Below are 24,775 nucleotides of genomic sequence, written 5' to 3' on the forward strand. Positions count from 1 at the left end.
AACTGGCTGGCCTGGGGGAGCCCAGTGAGGCGAGGGATGGAGAAGAGGAAAGTAAGCTAGTTGGTCAGGATTGGGCCCTACTGCACTGGGACTTAAGAGGTGAACTGGCGACCACTCTCCCCCCCCCTCCGAATGAAGGAGTCTCTCTCCCACAGGAAGGGGTGCTGTCTGGCTGTTGGGCTTTCCTTTTTTCCTGCTGAGCTTTAATAACGATGAACTGGAAGATATCAAATTGTGCTTAATTAAACTGCATGTGAAACTAATGTGCATGAGAAGTGGCCGGGTTTATGTTTTGCTTTTTACCTATTCGAAGAGGCAAGAACTCTCCCCACAACTCAAAGCCTTTCCCAGAGCAAGATGTGGAAGTCAGGAGCATCCAACTCCTTTTTTCCTATCTTACACATTTAATAGTCACTAGAAAAGACAATAACGCTGGGGAAAAAAGAAAGGAGTAGAAAAAGAAGAAGGCCAAACAAGAGATGGATTGATTCCATAAAGGAAGCCACAGACCTGAACTTACAAGATCTGAACAGTGTGGTTCATGACAGATGCTACTAGAGGTCGCTGATTCATGGAGTCGCCATAAGTCGTAATCGACATGAAGGCATATAACAACAAAAACATTTAATTTGTCCTCACGGATTCTCCTTCTTACAAGCCTACTGCTGAAACCCAGATTAATATATATTTATTATTTTTATTTATTTATTTATTGTACTTTTAGACCGCCCTTTAGCGACAAGCTCTCAGGGCGGTGTACAACAGAATAAAACCACATTAAAATACAGGTGAATGAGGGTACAATACAACTATAAAAACATTTTAAAAGCAAGGTGAAGACAAAGATTAAAATAAGATTACAATTAAAATTAAAATTAAGATTAAAATGCCTGGGCAAAGAGGTAGGTCTTTACCTGGTGCCGAAAAGATAACAAAGAAGGCGCCAGGCGTATCTCGTCAGGGAGGGCGTTCCATAATTCAGGGGCCACCACTGAGAAGGCCCTAGATCTAGTTATTGCTCTCCGGGCCTCCCTATGAGTTGGAACCCGGAGAAGGGCCTTCGACGTCGAGCGTAGCGAACGGGTAGGTACATAGCAGGAGAGGCGTTCCACCAGGTATTGCGGTCCGATGCCGTTAAGGGCTTTATAGGTAAGAACCAACACTTTGAATCTGGCCCGGAAACATATTGGTAGCCAGTGCAGTTGGGCCAGGACAGGTGTTATATGGTCAGATTTTTTAGTCCAAGTAAGAACTCTGGCCGCAGCATTCTGCACCAGCTGAAGTTTCCGAACCGTCTTCAAAGGTAACCCAACGTAGAGTGCATTACAGTAGTCCAATCTAGAGGTTACCAGAGCATGGATAACTATGGCGAGGTTCTCCCTGTCCAGATAGGGTCGTAGTTGGGCTACCAGCCGAAGCTGGTAGAACGCATTCCGTGCCACCGAGGCTACCTGAGCCTCCAGTGACAGTGATATATAGAGAGGGGGGGTTGCTTGTGCCCCCTCCAAGGAGCAAAAGGTCACAGGAAGCTGCCCTATATAGTCAGACCACTGATCCATCTGGATCAGTGTTGTCTAAAACAGTATTCTTCAACTGGGTCCCGAACTGTTGTTGAATTACAACTCCCATCTTCCCTGATCATTGGCCATGCTCATTGGGGCTGATGGGAGTTGCAGTCCAACAACATTTGGAAAGCCATGGGTTAGCCACCCCTAGTCTCTATTCACTGGCAGCACTTCTCCAAAATTCCAGACAACCCCACCTGGGGATGGAGCCTGGGACCTTCTGCATGCAAAACAGATGGTCTAAAACTGAACTTCAACCCTTCTACTGAAGGCATGAGCTGCCAATTAAGATGCACTACAGCTGTGACATTCAAACTCTTGCAGCTTGAGTGTGTGTGTATGCACACACAAGCACACACGAGTGTGATCAGTTAAGCCTCACCAAACTCCAGATTTCCCAAAAACTTTGCACTAAAATTTCAGCAGTGATTGAAGGGTTGAAGAGGAGAATGGCATGCTGGAGTAGAGAACAGATGTCAACGGTTTTGGTTACAGTATTTGTTCCACCAAAGTTGTGAGACAACAACCCAGCCTCATGTTTAATGATGGAAGCAAATGCTGAAGTTACACAGAAGACAGGCATGGGGGAAGGGACCTAGCTCTCCATAATCAATACACTTTGCACGGTTCAAATCCAAGGCTAACAGCAATCTCAGTAAAACGAAAGGGGTATCTAGGAGTAACAACTCAGTCACTTCATGTCTCCTTCCATTTAAAAGAGGGAGACTTGCTCATTCACTTACAAAGTTGGTGCATTTATCCACCACAGACAGATCAAGAAGACACAGGTGTATTTATCTGTAAGGAGCTGCAAGTCTCTCCCTAAACAATGTCATGATTCACCTGAGGTGTGAGTAAGAACTTACCTTCAGCATAACATGCAAACATATGCTAATCACCAAAGAATCAATACCTTGAAATGCATAAGCAACATTATCTCCCTCCCAGCTCTTCACCATAATCCTTCTGTGATCTACCCGTTCACTTCGTTCTGTATCTAAGGCCCTCCTCCGGGTACCAACTCACCAGGATGCCCGGAGGACTGTTACTAGATCTAGGGCCTTTTCTGTGGTGGCCCCCGAATTGTGGAACAGCTTACCGGAGGAAATACGCCTGGCGCCTACGGTTCTTTCTTTTAGGTGCCAGGTTAAGACCTGGCTGTACTCCCAGGCATTTTAATGTTTAATGCTCTGTTTAATGCTTTTAGTTTAATGTGTCCTTCTGTTACTGACTTTATTCTATATTGTATTTTAATCCTGTTTTGTACACCGCCCAGAGAGCTATTAGCTATGGGCGGTCTAGAAATGAAAATAAATAAATAAATAAATAAAATTATGAGTATTAGATGACAGTGTCCAAGGTTCTGTGCTCAGTTGCATCATCCTAATACGACTACTGTACAATAGAATGGCATTTCCATATGTTCAGAGCACTTCACATGAATTACCTACTTGTAGTCCTTTTACCAACCCTGTAAGGTATTATTATTATGTTGCATATTGCGGATGGAGAAGATTTAGGTAAGAGTGGTTGCCTAAAGTCACCGAGTGAGTTCACGGCACAGCAAAGATTCAAGCCAAGGCCCTCTTGATTTGCTGCTCAGTCTTGTAGCCACCACAGTACACCAGCTCCTTCTACACCCTCCTGTTTATGATAGAGAAGTTTTAATGGCTACTAGGCTAAGGATGCTTCCACAAAGCAGTGCACTGTAGACTTAGTGCTGACCACACATGCAAGCTTTTTCCAGCATCCTCATGATGACATCCTCATTAAAATGCCTCCCCATTTAATCCAGATTTACCATGTCCATATTTTCCCCTCTATTTATTGGATTTTCTGCAGAAATTGTAAATTTGGATTAAATGGGGAAGTAATTTGGAATGACATTTCGATGAGCATGACATTGTGCAGGCGCTGCACAACACTTAGTCCACAATAAACTGCCTTGTGGAAGCAACTGAAGTGGTTAGCTCCTGCTTTCTGCTTGCATCCCCAAGCCTGACTTGCTGTAAGTGCACCTCTGCGCTGTCCCCTTTGCATGCAGACAGAGTCAAAGAATGAGGTGCTACCGCCCCACTTATCTCACTCCATCTGTAAAACAAAGCTATGAATGCACACATTCACATGCACACACACAGCCACCCACCAGATCCCTGGTGAGACAGCACTAGCACTGAGCTAAAATTAACCAGGCACCCACCTGCCTGGGTATAAATAGCAAGCAGAGTTACACAAAGGCAAGACTTCAAGCTCAGCCACTGATCTTCTATGTGAATGTACTGCTCTGTGATCCAAAGCCATGGCACCCTGGGCTACAGAATGCCCCCCCCACTACACAGAATGACAAGGGTACATCAAATCACAAAGCCATCTGCATGAAATATAAGAAGTCCCTGAGAAAACACAGGGTTGCCTCCTCCTTCTGCAAGCTCATGGGACACTGAGGATTCGGTTGAGGACTTGGACATCCTGCATACTTGCAGAACTAGCCTGTAGTTCTCTGCCTGGAAGTAAGCCAAAGAATATGGCACATAGTTAAACTATGGAATTCCCTCCCATAAGAGGCAGTGATGGCCACTGACTTGGACAGCTTTAAAAGAGGATTAGGCAAATACATGGAGGATAAGGTTATCAGTGGCTACTAGCCACAATGACTACGTTCTGCCTCCATGGTCAGAGGCAGCATACTTCTGAACTGAATACCAGTTGCTGGAAATGGCAGGAGGGCAGAGTGCTCTTGCACTCATTTCCTGCTTTCAAGCTTCCCATCGGCAACTGGCTGGCCACTGTGAGAACAGGATGCTGGACTAGATGGGCCCCTGGTCTGACCCAGCGTGCTCTTCTTATCTCCTGAAGTGATCCACACTACACAAGGCAGGCACCATATTTGTATGCCACACCATGCAAGATCATCACAAAACACTCTGTCCTATTCCAGCAGATCAGATTCCCAGATCTGATCTGGAGGGGAAAGGTGCTTCCAGGGAAGAGCTCCTTTTTGCCAAGACAGCCAGAACCACCACAAACATCAGCAAGTGAGGAGGGCAACTCCATCACGCCCCCTCTGGTGAGGATTCCAACTGCCATGAACTCAGCAGTCCAAGGGAAGAACTGTGTGCCAGGAACAGTCCTGCCCTCTTGGCTCAAACACTGTTGCCTGCTCTGCTCTTACATCTAATCTGGAGGATGGAGCTCTTCCAGGGAGGGGTTGCTTTTTTAGAATCTGCAGGAAGAACTATATCACTATGTTATAAGGACTTAACTTTAAAAACTGGTGCCTGAGGTTGCTTTTTCCCTCTTCCCTACGTGTCATGTCTTTTTAGTTTGTAAGCCTGAGGGCAGGGGCTTACTGATTGTTGCAAGTCCCTGGGAGCCTTTTTGTCTGTACAAAATGGAAATGGACTGCCTTCAAGTCGATCTCGACTTATGGTGACCCTATGTCTGTACAGCGGGGCATAAATGTTTTAAATAAATAAATAGGTTTAACTAATCCCAATATCATCCCATCTCTGTCAGTTTATGACAGCTTTGATTTCCAGGGCAGTTGATCACATGGACCATTTCATAGTTACATAACAGCAGCAGATTCTTTAAAATGCACCTCAGCTGGCAGAGACATGTGGTCCCACAGAATCAGCTACTTGGAATCTGCCTGCACATTCTATTCAGATGCAGCAGGAAATGGGGGTCCTTCACTGCTGACATAAGGCACCCTTTCCTACAGCTGGGAGCTTACTCGCCTGGATAACCTGGCCTGACTAGGCCGATCTAATGACAGAGATTATATTTTTCTTCTTTTGCTTTATCTGTCCATTAGTTAAATTTAGGTCACAGCTGAATCTTATTACAGAGCTGCTAATCAGAGTGGGAGCTGATTATTAATAAAGCACAGCCAAATATTGGCAAAAGGCTATTTTTGGCTACCAATGCTACTGTCTCAATCTGGTTAATTGATCAAAAATTGTTTATCTTTGCCCATTGTCGCATAATCCAGGGAATCTACAGCATACTAAAGCCCTTTTAGCAGGAGGGTCAGTGCTTCCTTTGAACCAGGGTCCAGTTCTGTGACATGTGAATGTATAATAGAGGAGAGCGGGCCTCTGAACATGTGCAGAGTGTTTTCCCCACACTAACCACCATCTGCTTCTGCACATCTACAGCTCCTTCCACACTGGTGTTATATTGCAGATGTATTCTTCAACATGTTCTTGAAACAATAAATAGAGCATTAATGTTGGATTTATTCTGCTTTACTAGTTGTTCTGCAATGCTTCTCCAATGCTACCACTTTATTGCTACCTGGAGGGACTACAGTACAACAAGAGTGAGACAAAAATAAAACAGAACATTTGTGATATAATAAGTTACAGGATTTCAGCAGGAAATTACAAGATATGCACTGACTGGAAATGAAGGCACGTGACTTCTCAAAAAATTTTGCATGCACGAACAGTACTGAAAGCAGCGTTGTGTAGCAGAGGGCGGCCAGGTTGGGCACTGGCCAAGGGCCTCTGCTGCTGGGGCTAGGCGGATGTAGCTCCCGTTCCGCAATCCGCACTAGCATGATGCTGGTGCAGAGCGGGAGCCACCCTCCTAGGCAACCCACCACCACTGCCGGCTGAGTCACTTCCCGCACTTCCCTGTGCCACTTCCGGCTGTGTCAGCATGTTAGCATGCTGTGTGTGCATGCCTGTCATCACCCAAGATGGTAGCAAAGATATCAATATGCCCCAGCTCCCATCTTGGGTGCACACTGTGTGCTGATGCGGCTAGGCCTATTTAAGCCCCCGGAGGCAGCAGTAGTGCTGCTGCGTCGCCCCCTGCTGCCACCACCTTTGAGGGCCCACTGCAGTCTGGTACCGGCCCTGTTGTGTAGGATCACCTCAACAGCATCATGAGCACTTGAATGTCCAATAAAAAGGATTTCTGGAGGCCTAGGATCGTTTGAGCTGGTTTTTCGCAGGAAACAGCTAGGCTCTAAGTAGGCTTGAACCCTAGTACCTCTGAAGCTCCTCTGAAGCAGCAGCAAAGCAGCAGCAGCCCAAATAATAAAATGGCGGAGCAATCCCTTGCATCCCAATGAAAGCATATTTAACTTTAAACAAATAAAAGTTTATTTTAAAAGAAGCAACATAATTTTAGCATATAAAATAAAATGCATTTTCACTAGTTACATCAGAAGATACCCCTGCTCCGTCCTGTTTTTTTGTGTTTTTTTAAAGTTCCCGGGACTCATACCTTGATAAGAGTGCTGTGGGTGTCAGCACAAAATGCCATAGGCAGCCAAAAAATGAGGTGCCATCACTCCACACCAGTGAGCACTATGACAAAAAAAGCACTATCCTTGCTTATGGCAGAGGTCCAAAATGTTACATTCTCTTGGCAAAAGTAAGGTTTTTCTCCTTGCAGGGAAAAAAAAGGTGACATCAGGCCCTCAATCCTGGCTTTGAAGTTCCTTTTCTTGCAGGCCACTGGTAAACTCTCTCAACCACTAAACATGCATATCTGGGAAAGGGATGCAATAGGTATGAAGATCTTCCTTCCCGCTCCCTACTTTATGCAGGATTTTTGGCCACAGATTATTGCAAATCAGGGATGATCAGTCAAGCTCCTGATGTTGTGATTCAGGGTAGCGATATACTTACTGTTCTGCTGGTTCCAATGCATCTCCACCTCTCTTTTCTGAAAACAGGGGCACACCATGCTTGTCAAACTCCACCCCTTTTTACTGTAAATCCTGGTGGGATCAGCTTGAGTGTGGGTGTGTTTCTTTGTTTAAAATTCGCTTCAAAGAGATTTTGCAACTGATTGGCAGATCAACCCATTACCCCTCCAGGTGTGGCCAATGGAAACGCTTTGCTGTAGGCAACTAGTGTGCTCACAGCCTCAGTCAGTCCCTGGACTAGCTCTTGCATGTTACCAGTTCATCCCTCATACTGAATATTTTGTTTTGAACTACAACCTGATTCTTCTTTTTCACCCAGAAAAGGGATCTCTCTTTCCCTGAGATAATTCAATTAATTGTCTGCAGCCAACTACAGGGAAACTCTCTTATCTGCATGTCTTTGTATCAGGGAAGAGTATTCAAGGAACACACTGCAATGAGCAGCACACCAAAAGAGTGGTTTCATTTAAAGAGGCAGAACCAGGGAAACAAATTGAGGGAAATTTCCATTAGCTTTAACAGGAAGCAAAGAAGTCAGCTGAGGCATTTCAGCTCTCAAAAGGATTTTACCACAGTGGAATAAATGGCATTGCAACTGGAGCTGAGACAAAGTGTGTGTGTGACTTTTCACAAATGCTTTCTGCTTTTTGCTAATGTGGGGAGGATGTTAAAAGTGGTCAAAGTATTCACAGCACTGCAGCCATGCTCTTCCCCTGCTAAGTACTCTCCTGTTCTGGCAGCTGTCTCCCTGCCACCCCCAGAGCCCATTCAGGGTGAGGATAATGTGATGCAGAAAGCATTACTCTCACTATGGCTGTGAACATACTAGTCACCAGAGCAAAGTGTTTCCATTAGCCACACCTGGAGGGGGGACAGTTTGATCTACCAATCAGTTGCAAAAGCTCTTTCAAGCTGAATTTTTAAAAAATGCACTCAAGCTGCTCCAATCAGGTTTTACAGTAAAAAGGGGCAAGGTTTGACTAGCCTCATGTGCCTCCATTTTCAGAAGAGAGAAGTGGAGGCGCACTGGAACCGTAAGGACAGTGAGTGTGTTTCTACCCTATGAATTAGCTTAGCAATGTAGGCACACCACTAAAAATTGGCCACATGACATCATCTTGCTGACTACATGATTTCCAGTTTTTCAAAATGATACTGAACAATCAGCCAATCAGGCAGCAAAAAAAACTGTAACAAAAGTGAAAGTGAAAGAGGTAAACAAGGAGGACATGGGCAGGTGTGCGCAAGGCAATGGTAAACCACCTCTGAATATCTCTTACCACGAAAACCCTATGAACAGAATATCCAAAATGCAACACGAGATAGTGCTGGAAGATGAGACCCCCAGGTCAGAAGGCACTCACCAAGCTACTGAGGAAGAACAAAGGACAAGTATGAGTAGCGCTGTGACTAATGACACAGCTGGGTCAAAGCCTGAAGGAAGCCCAGAGGCTGATGCACACAGATGTGAAAGGAGAGTCCGGAATTGTACGACTTACACAATAGGAACATGGAATGTGAGAAGCATGAACCAGGGAAAGTTAGAAATTGTCAAGCAAGAAATGGAATGTATCAACATTACAATACTTGGCGTGAGTGAATTAAAATGGACAGGAATGGGACATTTTCAATCAGGCAACTACAAAATACTTTATGAGAAATTAAGAAGAAATGGGGCTGTTTTTAATAGTTAGAAGTGATGTAGCATTAGGAGCTACAACGCAAGGTCTGAGCAAGTGATATCAGAGATTAAACGGGAAACCTATCAACATAACCATCATCCAAGTCTATGCTCCAATGGTAAACACAGAAGAAGAAGAATTGGAGAGATTTTACGCAGAAGTACAGGAAGAAATTGATCACACACCAAAAACAAGATGTGCTGATAATCACGGGGGACTGGAATGCAAAAGTAGGGAACAGAGAAGAACTAAATTGTGGGGAAATGGGGCTTAGGAGACAGAAATGAAGCAGGAGAAAGGCTTATTGAATTCTGTGAAGCCAATAACTTGTTTCTTGCCAACACATTTTTTGAGCAACCGAAAAGACCACTGTACATGTGGACATCACCAAATGGTCAATATAGGAATCAAATTGATTATATAATTGGAAACAGAAGATGGAGAAGTTCCATACTTTCTGCGAAAACAAGACCAGGAGCAAACTGCGGTACAGATCATGTACTGGTCATATCGAAAATCAGAGTAAAGCTAACGAAGAAGAACAAAGTAATCATAATGCTAAAATACAATTTAAATAACATCGCAGAAGAATATAAAGATCAAATAAGGAACAGGTTTGAGGCTTTAAACTTAGTTGACAGAGCACCAGAAGAACTATGGAATGAAGTCAGAGACGTTATAAGGGAAGAATGCAAAAAGACAATACCTCTAGTTAAAAAGAGAGAAAGACCTCAATGGATGACTGAAGAAACTCTTCAAATGGTTAAAGAGAGAAGGAAAGCAAAAGCAAAAGGAGATAGAAACACAGTCAGAACCCTAAAGGCAACAATACAGCGTACGTAGGGACAAAGAGAACTATTACAATAGTTACTGTACAGAAATAGAAGAGGACAACAAAAAGGGTTGAACAAGAGCCCTGTTCCAAAAGATTAGAGAAATGAAAGGGAAATTTAAACCAAGAGTAGGGATGCTGAATAATCAACAGGGGAACACAATAACTGACCAAGATGAATTAAAAGGAAGATGGAAGCAATACACTGAAGAACTCTATAAAAGAGATGCAAGGATGACAGATTCATTCATGGAGGAACCGTATGATGAAGAACCAGAAATTTTAGAATGTGAGGTGAAAGCTGCTCTTAAAATACTTGGAAGAAACAAATCACAAGGAATAGATGGCATACCAATAGGAGCTGGGAGGTTTCTGAGTCTTGCGTACTACAGCCAGGGCCACAGAAGATAAAATGCATGCTTCTGAATGTGCAGGGTTGGCACCTGAGCTCTGATGCCAAAATGTGACATGGACTTTGCTGACAAATGCTGGGCTCCTACTGGGAGGAAGAGCGATTAGATAGATAGATAGATAGATAGATAGATAGATAGATAGATAGATAGATAGATAGATAGATAGATAGATAGATAGATAGATAGATAGATAGATAGATAGATAGATAGCATGGAAAACTGGCAAAGTACGACAGAAGGACAAATTGTGTCCTCATCCTACCTGGTCAGTCAGTGTGTGGTGTTGATGACAGAGTATGGGACTTGGACAAATTAAAATATCTTCTCAGTCATTAGACCAGTTATATTAGAAAGAAAAGGGAGGAGCCCAGAATGCCACAAAATGGGAAAGTCAAAAATAGTATCTTCAAAATGATATTTATTGTATAACCAATATTAGAATATGCCCAACGTGTTTCAGCCCAATCAGAGCTTTCATCAGGGGATATTGATTAGTTCTGAAAAATTTTTACTTATATTAAAGCAAAATAACTGCAACACTTATGAGAACCAACATAGGTTAAGTCTTTGTATATATATATTTTGAAGATACTATTTTTGACTTTCCCATTTTGTGGCATTCTGGGCTCCTCCCTTTTCTTTTTCATACATGTTTTTGAATGCCCATCACTTTGTTTTTTTTTCCCAGTTATATTAGACCCATGACAGAGAACATGGTGCCTTCCAGAATTTGTTAGACTCCAGCTCCCATCAGCCACAGCCACATGGGGTAATGGTAGTGCAGCAGAGTCTGGAGGGCGACAGCTTCCACCTGCCCTCCAGGCTATTCACTTAAGCAATAAATGGTATTATAACCATTAGTAATGCACAGGAGTATTGAGATCAGCATCAACATCACAGCAAGCACACTTTCAGCCAGAGGCACCAACATCATTTAGAATCTCCACTTCCCTCTCCAGATCATGGGTTTAATTTCAAGCAATTGTCATAAGCCAGAGTTATCATCATCATCATCTCCCCCAGGCAGGTAAGTTCTGTGCACATTCAACTCATCAACAAGTGATACTGTTTCTGTTCTGCACTGTGATGCGCCTATCACAGTGAAATATGCAAAAGTCAGACTGGCACTTGATTCAGCATCAGTAGAGAGTAAAATGGGACATACAAACCACAGCAGATAGACAGGTGATGCTCCTCAACTTTTCAAATATCAATCCTTTTTCACCCTTCCTTGTCGCTTGAGGCTCAAGTGGCCTCGGTGGCTCGGAATGCATTTTACCATCTTCGTTTAGTAGCCCAACTACGCCCCTATCTGGACAGCGACGATCTCGCTTCAGTTGTTCACGCCCTGGTAACTTCTAGACTGGATTACTGTAATGCACTCTACGTAGGGCTGCCCTTGAAGACAGTTCGGAAACTTCAGCTGGTGCAAAACGCGGCAGCCAGGCTGTTGACAAGGACCAATTGGTCCGCGCATATAACACCTGTCCTGGCCCGTTTGCACTGGCTACCTATTTGTTTCCGAGCCAGATTCAAGGTGCTGGTTTTGACCTATAAAGCCTTACACGGTGTGGGACCACAGTACCTTGTGGAACGCCTCTCCCGCTATGAACCTACCCGTTCACTTCGTTCAGTATCTAAGGCCCTCCTCCGGGTACCATCTCACCAGGATGCCCGGAGGATTGTTACCAGATCTAGGGCCTTTTCTGTAGTGGCCCCCGAATTGTGGAACAGCTTACCTGAAGAGATACGCCTGGCGCCTACGGTGCTTTCTTTTAGGCGCCAGGTTAAGACCTGGCTGTACTCCCAGGCTTTTTAATGTTTTTAATGTTAATGTTTATGTCTACGCTTTATTTTAATATTGTTGTTGATATATGTGATTGATTTTATTATAATATTGTATTTTTAATCTGTTTTGTACACCGCCCAGAGAGCTACTAGCTATAGGCGGTCTAAAAATGAAACAAATAAAATAAAAAATAAAATAAATAATCCTAGAATCCTATCAGGGAGTAGCATACAACAGTTATATCTGAATTTGGGCATGTCAGAGACAGCTTCATGCTACAGGACAATGCGCCTTTTGTCCAGAAACAGGCTGGGATAGATAGTGGACACTGGAGGAGGCCCATTCTGGATATATTTGGCCCAACCAAGTACAGGAGGGCTGAAAGGAGGTCTGGCCTTCTGTACTAGGAAACTTGACCCACTGAATTGTAGGGACCCAGAGACAAAGAGAAGATGGTAGGGATGGGCTTCAGAGAACCATTAGAGATTTAGGTAGAATGGGAAGACAGCAACATACAGGTGTGGGTAGCTTGTACATTGCTGGACTACAGTTCTCATCATTTGTGACCATTTGCCATGCTCATCAGGGGGCTGATGGAAGCTGCAGTCTAACAACATCTGGAGGGTCACAGATTCCCCCACCCCTGGATTAAATGCACATTGCAACTATGGCTCATTTCTAAATGCACAGTCTTTGCCCCCAAACTCTGCCTGGGCAGCCCACAAGACACTGAAGAAAGGCTCTGCACACACTGTGCCTGGAAAAGCCCAGTGTGCACATAGGCTAGAATCTGCTCTGGCTTAACCACCTGAGGAAGCAGCATGAAGCTTGAGTGCACAAATCAGAGGGGATCAGCTCCAATATGAAGTCATGGGCTCCAGCCCAACTTTCAGAGTTTCTGTTGGGTAGGCATAATTCTGTTTGCAGAGCAAAGCTTCCATCTCTCATTTCATTTCATTTCATTTCATTAAATTTATATACCGCCCATAGCTGAAGCTCCCTGGGCGGTTCACAACAATCAGAATAAAATACAATGAAACACATATTTAAAACAGGTTTTTTTAAAAGCTTAAAATTTAAATTTAAAACATAAACATTTTTACACATACTAAAATGCCTGGGAAAAGAGGAAAGTTTTAACCTGGCACCAAAAAGATAGTAATGTCGGCGCCAGGGGTACCTCGTCAGGAAGACTATTCCATAATTCGGGGGCCGCCACTGAGAAGGCCCTCTTTCTTGTCGCCACCCTCCGAGCCTCCCTCTGAGTAGGCACCCGGAGGAGGGCCTTCGATGCTGAGCGTAGCGTACGGGTAGGTTCATATCGGAAGAGGCGTTCCATCAGGTATCGTGGTCCCGCACCGTATAAGGCTTTATAGGTTAAAACCAGCACCTTGAACCGGACCCGGAAACATATAGGCAGCCAATGCAAGCGGGCCAGAATCGGTGTTATATGTTCGGACCGCCTGGTCCCCGTTATCAATCTGGCCACTGCATTTTGCACGAGCTGCAGTTTCCGAACCGTCTTCAAAGGCAGCCCCACATAGAGCGCATTGCAGTAATCTAGTAATCTGGCCACATACCCTCTCAGTGAGGGGGCCTGACTTATTGCCTTTTACAAGGTGGGGTGGGAATGGGGCATGGGAGTCAACACATCAGACATGCCTCATGGTGAAAGCAAGAGTGTCTGAAAAGGGTGTGATGCATGAATGGCATTTTCAAGGTTCCCAGCCAGCCCTGGTGCTTCCAGAAAGGCAAGGGGCTGCAGAAAGATCTAGTCACCTATTCCAAGGACCGGATTTAGGCAGTGAATCACAACAGAAGTGTGTGCATGCAGTTGAAACCCAGTGTGAACTCCCTCATCGCTCAGGCTTGTCATTTCAGTGCCCAGGACCATCAGGCAATTTTCATCCTAGCCTGGTCACACAAATTTTGTTTTCTTCCTTCTCTGCTCCTACTACTTCTCTACTCTACCACCCCACCAAATGCACACAATTGCTAGTTATCTGTCACTTGCCGTGCCAACCACCTTTGTCCCCAAACCCACCCCTCCACCAGAACCCTGGAAACAGCCTACCTTGAGACAGGGTCCCAGTGACAAACTGGCAGAAGAAACGGATCGCCCGCCCCAGCTGTTTCTTGCACCGTCGCTGGCAGTGAGTCATAGTGCCAATGCACAATGGCAGGGCAGCACCTAGCTGGGCACCCACCCTACAGAGAAACAGTCTCCCTAGGCTTTCGGGGCACAGTGGGAACTAGAAGTGCTTGGGGAGAACAATGCCCTTCTGTTCCTGGCTCTGACAGTGCCCAGGCATCCAAGCCAGAGCAACCCCAGCGAAGCCAGAAGAACCCTTGATCTCAGATAGACAGCAGGCTAGGTGAGAGGAGGAGGTTGATGCTGAGATAATCCAGCCGGGATTGGTCGTAGCAGAGGCAATGCCTGGGCCACTGAGAGAGCCGCAACTGCCAGGAAGGAGACACACCCAGAGCTGTGTTCCCCATCCAAATCCAGAGAAGCCGGCCACTTCCCAGGGTTTCTGAAAACTTGGAATGATTGTAGTGCCGGACAAGCTGAGGGTGGAGTTGCTTGCTGCTGTCTCAAGCGTGAGCTGTTCAGCTGATTCGCAGGCGATAGTCCCTCCTCAGACCCTCCTCTGTGTAGCAAAGTTGCTGGGAGAAGCAACTAAGAGTGGACAGCAAAGCAGGTGCTAAGCAGCTCTCCCAACCAGTCACACCGTTCCATGGAGGGGGAAAGCCAGCAATGCCCTGCCCTGGGGGAGTGTCCCCTTCCAGGCAGCGGTAGGCAGGCAGCAGATGTCTGTTCCCCACTTTGCCTGGCATCTTTCTCTGCCACACCCAGTACTCCTCAACACAACTCCCAGGAAATCAGAGGCAGCACTGGTTGGCATGGCAATGGTCTGACTCCACAGGTCCTGCTGACCAATGGGGTGCTGTCTCCTCCTAATACCTTTCCTGCAGACTACAAGGGTGCTCCTTTTCAATCAAAGCGGGTAAAGCTGCATCAGAGGATGGATAGCACAGAGACGCTCACACTGCTCTACAACTGTCTCTACAACAAAGAAGCATGTGCAAAATAATTCCTCAAACTCTCAGGATTGGACAAGAAAAGGCTGCAGGTGGGTGAAAACAAAGAAGTATGGGAAGAGGCAGCTGTGAACCACAAAACCAACTGCCTCCATGTCTGAAAAGAATCTGAATTAACAAGAAGGAAGGAGAACACCACCCCAAAATGGGAGGGGAGTCTGGCCACATACCCATAATTGTGCTCACAGCTTTTGACGCCTTGCAGTGACATCCTTTATCATATGTTGGCACAGTTTGTGTGAACAGTTTCTCAAGATAACAGGCAACTGAATGGGGATCTGTTTCACGGTGTGCAAGAGAGATGATGCAGGTGTCACAAACCAAGTAAGTTGTCTAGACAACCCCGGATACTTCTCTTGTTAAGACCCAGCATAATTTAGAAACACATAAGAACGGAAGGCTAATCTACTTTCATACAGGCACTTAGAACCCAGACTTTCACCGGCATTGCCTTATATAGATCCACGAGCAAAGTATATACGCTTAGGCTGCAATCCAATACATGTCTACTCAGAAGTAAGCTCCTTTGGCTTCAATGGGACTTATGCCCAGGTAAGTGTGAACTGGACTGCAGCCTTACTTTCTTACTTAACTCAAGTTTAGCCCCTTTCTTTTCCTAAAGTAGTTTAGAACGAAGGGATGAGAGACTTACATGAGTAAATGCGCTTCTTAAATAAGCCAGAACAAACTACTCAAAAGCAGAGAGGTTTAGTTGGAGAGACAAAAGAATAGCACATACACCAAATCGGGTCTATGTGATGGCTAATCACTGCCCTACTTTTAGAAAGGGGGGTGGGGAATCTGTGGCCCTCTGAATGTTGCTGGACTACAACTCCCATCATCCCTGACCATACTGGATGGGGGCAGATGGGGCTGCAGGTTCCCTATCTCAATTTAAAAAGCTGCAGAAGGCAGACTACAAGTTTTTTTTTAAATTTACTTTTGACATTCATAGACTGCCTTGTAACAGAAAACTGTTCACGAAGCAGCTTACAATACTCTCGCCCAAATACAAATAAAACAATCCATACAAAACTGAACACCAGTTTAAAACTACATTAAAAACAGCACAGCTTTGTAGTTAAATGTATTACATAATCTCCTGGGAGAACAAGCAGATCTCTCTCTCACCATAGATTCCCCCAAATAAATGCATAGGAACCTGCTAAATCCAGGCATGGATCCAGTTTATGGTAAACCTTTCTGAGAATTTGGGAAGAATTATTATTACATACCCACATGACTTAGAGTCAATTCCAACGTACTTCAGGTACAGTCATATTGGATGCACACTGCATTTGTACTGGCTGCCCATATGCTACTGGGCCAAGTTCAAGATTCTTGTATTAATTAACAAAGGCCCTTAACAACTTGGGTCCAGGATATTTTACGGACTGCCTAATCCTTTATATCCCTGCCCAATCACTATGATCTTTGGGGAGTATTTGTTTGGGGTCTCCCATGGCTCAGATGCATGGCTCATGTCCACCAGAAGCTGTGCATGCAGTATTGTGGGCCCAATTCTGTGGAACTCCTTCCTGGCTGAGATTAGACACACTGCCTCCCTATTGAATTTCAGACACCTGACAGACATTTCTATTTCTGTAGGCATTTGAAGGACGTTTTCTGTTTTTATGATTAATTTTAATTGATCTTACCCATAATATGTTTTTTAATTTGCATGTACACCACTTAGAAACTTTGATAAATAACTAGTATATAAATAGCTTAAACAAATAAGTAAATATGGTAGGGATCATAGCTCAGTGGTAGCGCCCATCTTTTGCATGCAGAAGGTTCTATGTTCAATTCCTGGGATCTCAAGGCACTATGACAGATACAAGAAGAGCCACTGCCAGTCAGAGTAGACAATACTGGACTAGATGAACAAATTGTCTCACCTGGTATACGCTCAGCTCATTTGGTTAGGAGCTGGAGGTTAGGATTTTCTCCCTGTCTGCTGGGAAACCTTGAACTGAAGAGAATGTTGTTCAGAGCAGTAGATAACCAAGGCCCGCTTCCAGAGCATTGACTGTCTCTATACACCAGTGGTGGGGACACTCATGGCCCTCCAGATGTTGATCACATAATTCCTGGACATCGGCCATGCTGTCTGGGGCTGATGAGGACTGGAGTCCAACAAAATCTTGAGGGTCATCATTTCCCCACCACTGCTGTACCCTAAAAACGTTAGCTGTACCAGCCCAGATGGCCTGCACAGACAAGATGGAAGCAGCTTGGCTCATGAACTAAAGATAAAGTGTCTCTAATATGACATATTTCTGGGTGTATGCCACGGCTGAATAGTAGCATAATGTGACAGGTGCCTTGGACACCCCTGTAGGTGGTACATGGCACTTATGGCCAAACTAGATGTGACATTATTTGTTTCTTTAGCTGAGGCAAGAGCTGGGGTGGAGGGATGTGCAGAAAAGGGACTGGGACTGTGGCATGCAGGTGAACATAAGAACAGAAGAAAAGCCTGGCTGGATCAGGTCAAAGGCCCCTCTAGTCCAGCATCCTGTTCTCACAGTGGCCAACCAGATGCCAATGGGAAGTTCACAAGCAGGACCCAAGCGCAGCAGCACTCTGATATTCAAAGACATACTGCCTCCAACAGTGGGGGGCAGAACATAGCCCTCGTGGCTAGTAGCCACTGATAGCCTTATCCTCCATGAATTTGTCTAATCTTTAAAACCATTCATGATAGTGACCATCACAGGGGAGGGGCTTCACACTCCTATTTCTCCTGTTGCAGATGTGGGGGAAACCTTTGGCCCTCCAGATGTTGCTGAGCTACAACTGCCATCAGCCCCAACAAGCATCACTAATAGCCAGGAATGATGGGAGTTGCAGTTCAGCAGCATCGGGAGGACGAAAGGTTCCCCCCAAATCTGCCCTGTTGTGACTAGTACTCCTGGGCAGGGGGGTGCTATTCTGAACAGGACTGGGGGGAGCAAAGTGCTAAAGCCCCCTTTCCCCACATGCCATGGCCCCAATCCAGCTCAGATCCCCCCATGCCAACCACATAGTTTAAAAACAAACCAAAAAAAAAGTTAACCAATACAGAAGTAAAGACATTTGGCCCTTGGTGGGAGGGTCATCTTCTCTCAGCACTGTGGAAGCTTCTCTGTAGCTAGTTGTGCATGTCTGAGAAAGGGGCATCCATTTTGTCCAAGAATACCCTCAAATCATATACTACTTCTTGCTACACATATACACAGATGCCTCTATATTTGTGGCCCTCCCCAACTTAGGGCGCAGCCTCAAGACCACCACGTCACGCTCACAACTGGGCCAGACCAAGACCAAGGTGGAACTGCATGCAGGCTTGCTTTGCTTAAAAACTCACGGTGTGGCAGCTCTGACTGCACAGAGAACCAGCCATCTGCAGCCAACCAAATGCTAAGCATTGCCATCTTCCCCTCTTCCCGACTTTCTTAATTTCCCAAGCACAGGAGTGCTTAGCTCGCTGCATGGCTGGTAGCCACAGATGGCTGGCTCTCCATGACTCACAGTCACAACATGACAGGTTTTTAAGGAGACCCAACACACATGGGGCTTATCCAAACAGAGCGGGATAATCCACAGTTTCCATATTCGGTTTGTCATCTGATAGTCCTCACTTTGCCTTTTAGTTCGCTCTTTCCCAATTAAAAGAAATGCTTTTTTGCACCCGCACACGCAGCAGTAAGACCCCTACATTCTTTTTGCTTTTTCCAAGCTCCGCCTCTAAAACTTCCCCCTATCAACCCATTGGTCAGCAAAACAAATGATGTATGCTCCTCTCCCCCTTCGCAACGAAGCACAATATGGCTGTAAAGGAGTTCTCGCAGCGGAAGGAAAGGGAGAAGGAGGGGGGTGGTCGCTTTCAGCCTGCCTCCGAAAGCTTTGTCAATTTCATTCTACTTGCTGGGGATTTTGCTTCAAATCATTTCGCTGCAGGATGGAAAGGGAGAAGGAGGGGTGTGTGACACGTTTCTTGCTTTTTTGGAGAAATAAGTGCAATTGCCAGCGTGTGTATCTCCTTAAATATCCATAAAGGCAGAAAAGCATACATTCATTTAAGCGTAATATTGCAAATACAAACAAGAAAGGGGCTGCTCCTCGGTTTCATGCCTGCCTCCGGAAAGCTTTGTCAATTTCATTCTACTCGCTGGGGTTTTTGTTTCAAATCATTTGGCCGCAGGAAGAAAAGGGAGAAGGAGGGGGGTGACACATTTCTTGCTCTATGGTTCTCCAGTCTCTATGGTTCCGGGCGGCGGGGACGCTGTAGCAAACCACTCATATGCAGGGCAGGGAATGCCCATTACTTTCAACGGGTAGAACTGGGGGCAGAAAAGCCCATGCGTCTCAATGGGTAGACCTGGCATCACAACAGCCAATGCGTTTCAATGAGTAGAGCTAGCATTTCAATGGGTAGACCTGGCGTCCAGAAAATCTATGCATTTCAATGGGTAGACCAGGCCACCAGGTCTACCCATTTGAAACATGCTTGCTTTCTTGATTGTATTTGCGATATTACAATTATGTATGCTTTTCTGCCTTTATGGAATATATGCTTTTTTGCCTTTATGGATATTTAAGAAGATACACATGCTGGCAATTGCACTTATTTCTCCAAAAAAGCAAGAAACGTGTCACACACACTCTCCTTCTCCCTTTCCTTCCGGCAGGAAATGATTTGAAACAAAAACCCCAGCAAGTAGAATGAAATTGACAAACCTTTCTGGAGGCAGACATGAAACCGACCAGCAGCCCCTTTCTCGCTTGCTGTGCATTGCAGATCTCACCCAGAGCGGCTGCCCAGTTTGCAGGCTGGCAAAAAATAAAATGCATCTGCGCAGTAGTTGCAGACCCCCCCAACACCCCACCATTGTGATGATTGGTTCAATTTTCCCGGGTTTATTCTCACACATGCGCAAAAGTGTAGATACGTGATTGGCTGGAATGAGGAGAAGGGGCAAGGGGAAACGCCGAAGAACCACCCATCAGCTGTAAAGTCTGCGGTATTGCATCCTACCTCCTGAAGGCACAGCGGATGATTCCCAATTTTAAACAGCAAATCGCATTTTTGCCGGTATTGCAAGAAGCGGATTTAACCCGCGAAAATGCGTAACAGCGCGAGACATCATTTGGACGACCGAAAAATAATGAACACACATAGCGGGCGTGTCACACATTTTGCAGTCGTCTGGATGAGCTCATGGTCACATGATTCTATAAAGTGTGGATTTTCCTACTGCTTAAATGCATGCTTTTGGCTGAAGCGGGGTTCTTCTAATCTATCTTAGGGCCAGTTCACAGTCATGCCTTCACCCTCAGTGTATAGATTCTACAAGCAGTGAGACACAGGAGCAAGTGTCTGGCTCTTTTGCTTGCATATCTGCACACATGTGGACACACCATGTGGAGAATGCCATGTCTGATCAACTATCTGATGCAAGAGAGAGGTAGACAGACCAATTGCTCATGATGCTTTCAGTACTCCATGTATTAAGTTAATCGTATATGTAATTTATATACAATTACTTTCCCTCTCTCTCTATTTACCTGAGGTAGCCCTCAGGGCCAGCCTTACCATTAGGCAGAGTGACACCAGATGCTGGGTGATGGGGTGAGCATAGGATTATACCATTGGTCCATCTAGCTCAGTACTGTCTATCTACACTGACTGGCAGCAGCTCTGCAGGATTTCAGGCACTGGATATTCCCAGCCCTACCTAGAGATGCTGGGGACTGAATGTGGGACCTTCTGCGTGCAAAACTAATGTTCTTCACTGAGCCCTTTCCCAACACAAGGAGACTATGTGAATTGGACCACAGTGCTTGTGAATGTAGGACCATGGCAGGGGCAGCTCCAGGTTTGAGAGGGCCCAGTGCAAAGTGCTCTCTAGTGCTCCCCTCCCTCCTAGTAGTCTTACCTGGTGACAACAGGAAGCATCAACAGTGCTCTAAGCAGCCCCTGGTGTAGTATCACTCTGGGCATTGTGGGAAATTAAAATGGCAAGGAGACCCAGCTGATTGTTTTAAAAAAGAAAAGAGGAAGAAGAGGGGGCCAGAACAGGCATTGGTGGTGGTCCCTGCCAGGGTGCCAGGTGCTGATGCCAACCTTGAAATAGGGAGTGGTAGTCATTCTAGATTATGTAATACAAAGAGCCTAAGAATGCAGTCTTATGTATCTTGGTGCTCAGTGTTATCCTTTGCAGCAAGAACAGCAGCAGGTGGAAGCAGAAGAAAGCAATGCTCATCATAGCTGGGCCTTCATTGTATCACAAGGAGAACTTGGCACACCAACCGAAATGAAGTTCCCAGAGCTAGCCTACTTGAAAGGATATTTGCAGTGACACTTGCTGGTCTAAATAAAGGTACGCTTTTGCTCCATGTTTTTGTATTTTACAAGCTACCAACCCAAGACTTTTTCAAAAAAGTCAGGAAAGTGATTTTTAGAACTCATGGTGCATGAAAGTGTAGGGGAAAATGGAAATGGACTGCCTTCAGGTAGATTCCGACTTATGGCAACCCTATGAAGAGGGTTTTCATGGTAGGCGGTATTCAGAGGGGGTTTACCATTGCCTCCCTCTGAGGCAGAGAGGCAGTGACTGGCCCAAGGTCACCCAGTGAGCTTCATGGCTGCATGGGGATTCGAACCCTGGTCTCCCAGGTTGTAGTCCAGCACCCTTAACCACTACAGCACACTGGCTAAGGGCTCTTTAATTTATCTGGCACAAGGACCCCAACCATCTCAGCTACCTAGCAAGTGCTAGAAGAGGAGGACATCTAGTGGAAGAAGATGGTACTTTAATCAAGGCATCACTTTCTAGTATCCTTAACATTGAGCCCAGGAAGATATGGTTGCATCTCGAAGCATAACCACCCACTTGGTGAGGTCCTGCCTGGGTTGTACTCTGGGCTATGGCTGTATGGCGGCTGCTTTCTGAGGAAGAGAACAAAGCTCGCAAGTTGCAAGAAGGAATCTCCAAAGCTCAACCAAACAACTGAACAAAGGTCAGTAGAACAAGGCTGGCCATGTGGCTGGAGCCAGAGTAGCTCCTCTGACTGTTTATTTGCACCCTACTGATTTTTTAAAATTCCATTTATATCCCATATTTAGTCCAAGCTGTTCACGGCAGCCTACGTGGTTCTTCCCACCCCAGCCATATTTTATCCTCATAGCAACCCTATGAGGTAGGATAGGCTGAGATGCTTTTACTCCAGCAGACTTCCTCCTGCTGAAACTTACATAGCTGGGATTAGGGAACAGGGAAATGCTCCCTTGGGAGCCTAAAACATGCAGTCGTTCCCAGTACTCAGATTCCATTCTGTTCCTTGAGGTGACTATTTTGGCCAGAGAGGCCAACAAGCAATGCTTCTGCTTTGATGACTTTTACACCCTGATCCTGGACACATTTCAGGTTGGCAAAGGGTGATCTAATTGTTTAAAATATAATCTGAATTACTACTCCTTTTGTTGCTGCTGCTTTGCTGTATCTGTCTGCCATCTTGATAAGTTGCTTTGTTGTTCATGTGAGTTGCTTACTGTTGGCAGCAGCCCTGAGAGTAGAAATACAGGAAGGGCGTGCCATATAAATTTTAAATAAATAAATACAGGGTTAAAATAAGGTGAAAAAGCCAGGGCTTAGTAGTGCGGTGAAAGACAGGGGTACTGACAAGCCAGCAGCCATTCATCTCAGGTACACACCCACCCATATTCAAACCTCATAATTGTAACAGGCTGCCAAGTCTTCTCCCCTCCATATTAATGCAACAAGAATGGCCAAATGTTGAAATTCTGGCTTTCCAAACTGGGGAAAATTTCCCCCTCAGCTCTGAAATAGCACTGCTGCAGAAATCCTTGCCCCACCTGCTCATTTCCATATTAGGCATCTTGCCTTTCCGCTGAGATGCGCATCTCCTGCTGTTATGGGAATGCACCCGCTTGGAATGCAGAAGGTCCCTGGTTCAATCCCCGGCATCTCCAGGTAGGGCTGGGAGGGAGTCCATTCCTAAACCCCAGAGAGTTGCTGCCAGTCCCTGCAGACAACACTGAGCTAAACAGACCAACAGTCTGACTCAGTATCTAAGGCAACTTTCTCTATAGCATGCCAGGTCAAACACAGGAATAGCGGAAGCTGCCTTATACTGAGTCAGACCTTTGGTCTACCTACTTCAGCACTGTCAACACTGACTAGCAGCAACTCTCAGGATTTCAGACCAGGCTTTCTCCCAGCACTACCTGGAGATGCCAGGAATCGAACCAGGGACCTTCTGCATGCAACGCAGATGTGCCACCACTGAGCCACGGCCCTTTCCTCTCTTTCTCCCTCCCACAGAAACGATTCCACTAATCTCACCATTGCCAATCCCTTATTGGCCCACCACATCATTGTTCTGCCCATTCTATACTCTCCCAGAGCAAGCCCATTCATATTTACTCAGAAGAAGATCCTACTGTCTTCAGTGGAGCTTACTTCCAGGAAAGAATGCACAGGAGTTCAGCTTCATTGGCCTCGCACCAAGACCATTTTAGCTTCCCAACTGACTCATATATACAGCTGCTGTTTAGTTACAAAGATAAAACATAAAACTGTTCCCAATTCTGTCTTATGCACATCATTACTCTTGATTATAAAGGGATCTAAGGCTGCATTTGCAATAAAATTTTACATCCGTTTTAACATCCTATTTACTGTTGTAATTCCCCTTCTCCATGCAGTTCACACTTCTTAACAGTAAATACTGCAAGAAAAAAACTCTAGCCTGGTGCACATGATCTCATGGCAATACAAGGGCCTCCTTCCCCAGGACCATGTTCCATGCCACTCCTGGCCTGCAACATGAAGACTGAAATCACATGGGAACTTTTCACTCCAGCCAGCTCTCAAGGAGGTATGCAGTTGTGGGGAAAACTGTGGAGAAATTCTCCTTGTGATTGTGAAATCATCTCCTACATGATTTCAATCACCCAGACATTATTGGAATGGCATGGGATCCAACCATAGGGAGCTAACATGTTGCTCCTGTAATGTAATGTAATGTAATAGGTCCTAAATCACTTCCTGTGGCAAATGTCTCTATGCATTGACAAGCCATTCATGCATAGTAGCTCTGTCATGCAAGGTGGAGGATCTTCTTTGTGCCTCTATGTGGCATTGAGAAAGTCCTCCAGTATATGTGGTAAGATGGCACCATAAGCTTGTGCCCCATCGAGCTGTGATGGCTCCATGTCAGTGGGGCAATGGAATCTGCTCCAGGTTTTAGTCTGAACTTTCAAGGAGCTAAAACTCAGAGCAGATTCCACTACCCCACTGACCTGGAGCCACCAGCCGCCACTGCTGCTGTGAGAAGCTAACTGAAGAGTCATCCATAGGGTAGATGTTTTTACATGTGCACCAATCCTTTGTCAATGCTTTGAGTAGCCACTTTTGCTTCCTGCCATTACTTTTCTTGGACTAAATATGGGATATAAATGTAATTTTAAAAAACCAGTAGGGTGCAAATGTCTATGTCAACCCAAAGATACAGTCTCCTTTTTCCTAGGCCTCAAGAAATCCTTACAGAGGAGAAAATGGAAATCCCAGAAGTATTGCAAATATGGTTGACTACTAAAATATTTTAAAGGCTGCATATGCACCATACATTTAAAGCATATCCCCACCCCAGGAATCTGGGGAACTATAGTTTGTTAAGGGTGCTGGGAATTGTAGCTCTATGAGGGGTAACCTAC

The 24,775-nt window shown here is 45.3% G+C and overlaps 1 protein-coding gene across 3 annotated transcripts in view; it reads right to left on the reverse strand.

Annotated features, from left to right (window-relative positions):
• Nucleotides 1–24,775, reverse strand: part of KCNIP2 (potassium voltage-gated channel interacting protein 2) — a 140,451-nt gene that overhangs the window by 58,352 nt on the left and 57,324 nt on the right. The window contains exon 1 of one of the 3 annotated variants that reach the window (XM_061634401.1): nucleotides 14,021–14,631. The exons of the other annotated variants lie outside the window; for them this stretch is intronic. Within the exon in view, the coding sequence (XP_061490385.1) occupies nucleotides 14,021–14,108 (88 nt within the window). The 5' untranslated portion in view covers nucleotides 14,109–14,631. Of the gene's footprint in view, nucleotides 1–14,020; nucleotides 14,632–24,775 lie in introns of those variants that run through there. 3 annotated transcript variants of the gene reach the window in all.

The sequence above is a fragment of the Rhineura floridana genome, chromosome 7 (assembly GCF_030035675.1).
Source record: "Rhineura floridana isolate rRhiFlo1 chromosome 7, rRhiFlo1.hap2, whole genome shotgun sequence".
Lineage (NCBI taxonomy): Eukaryota > Metazoa > Chordata > Lepidosauria > Squamata > Rhineuridae > Rhineura > Rhineura floridana.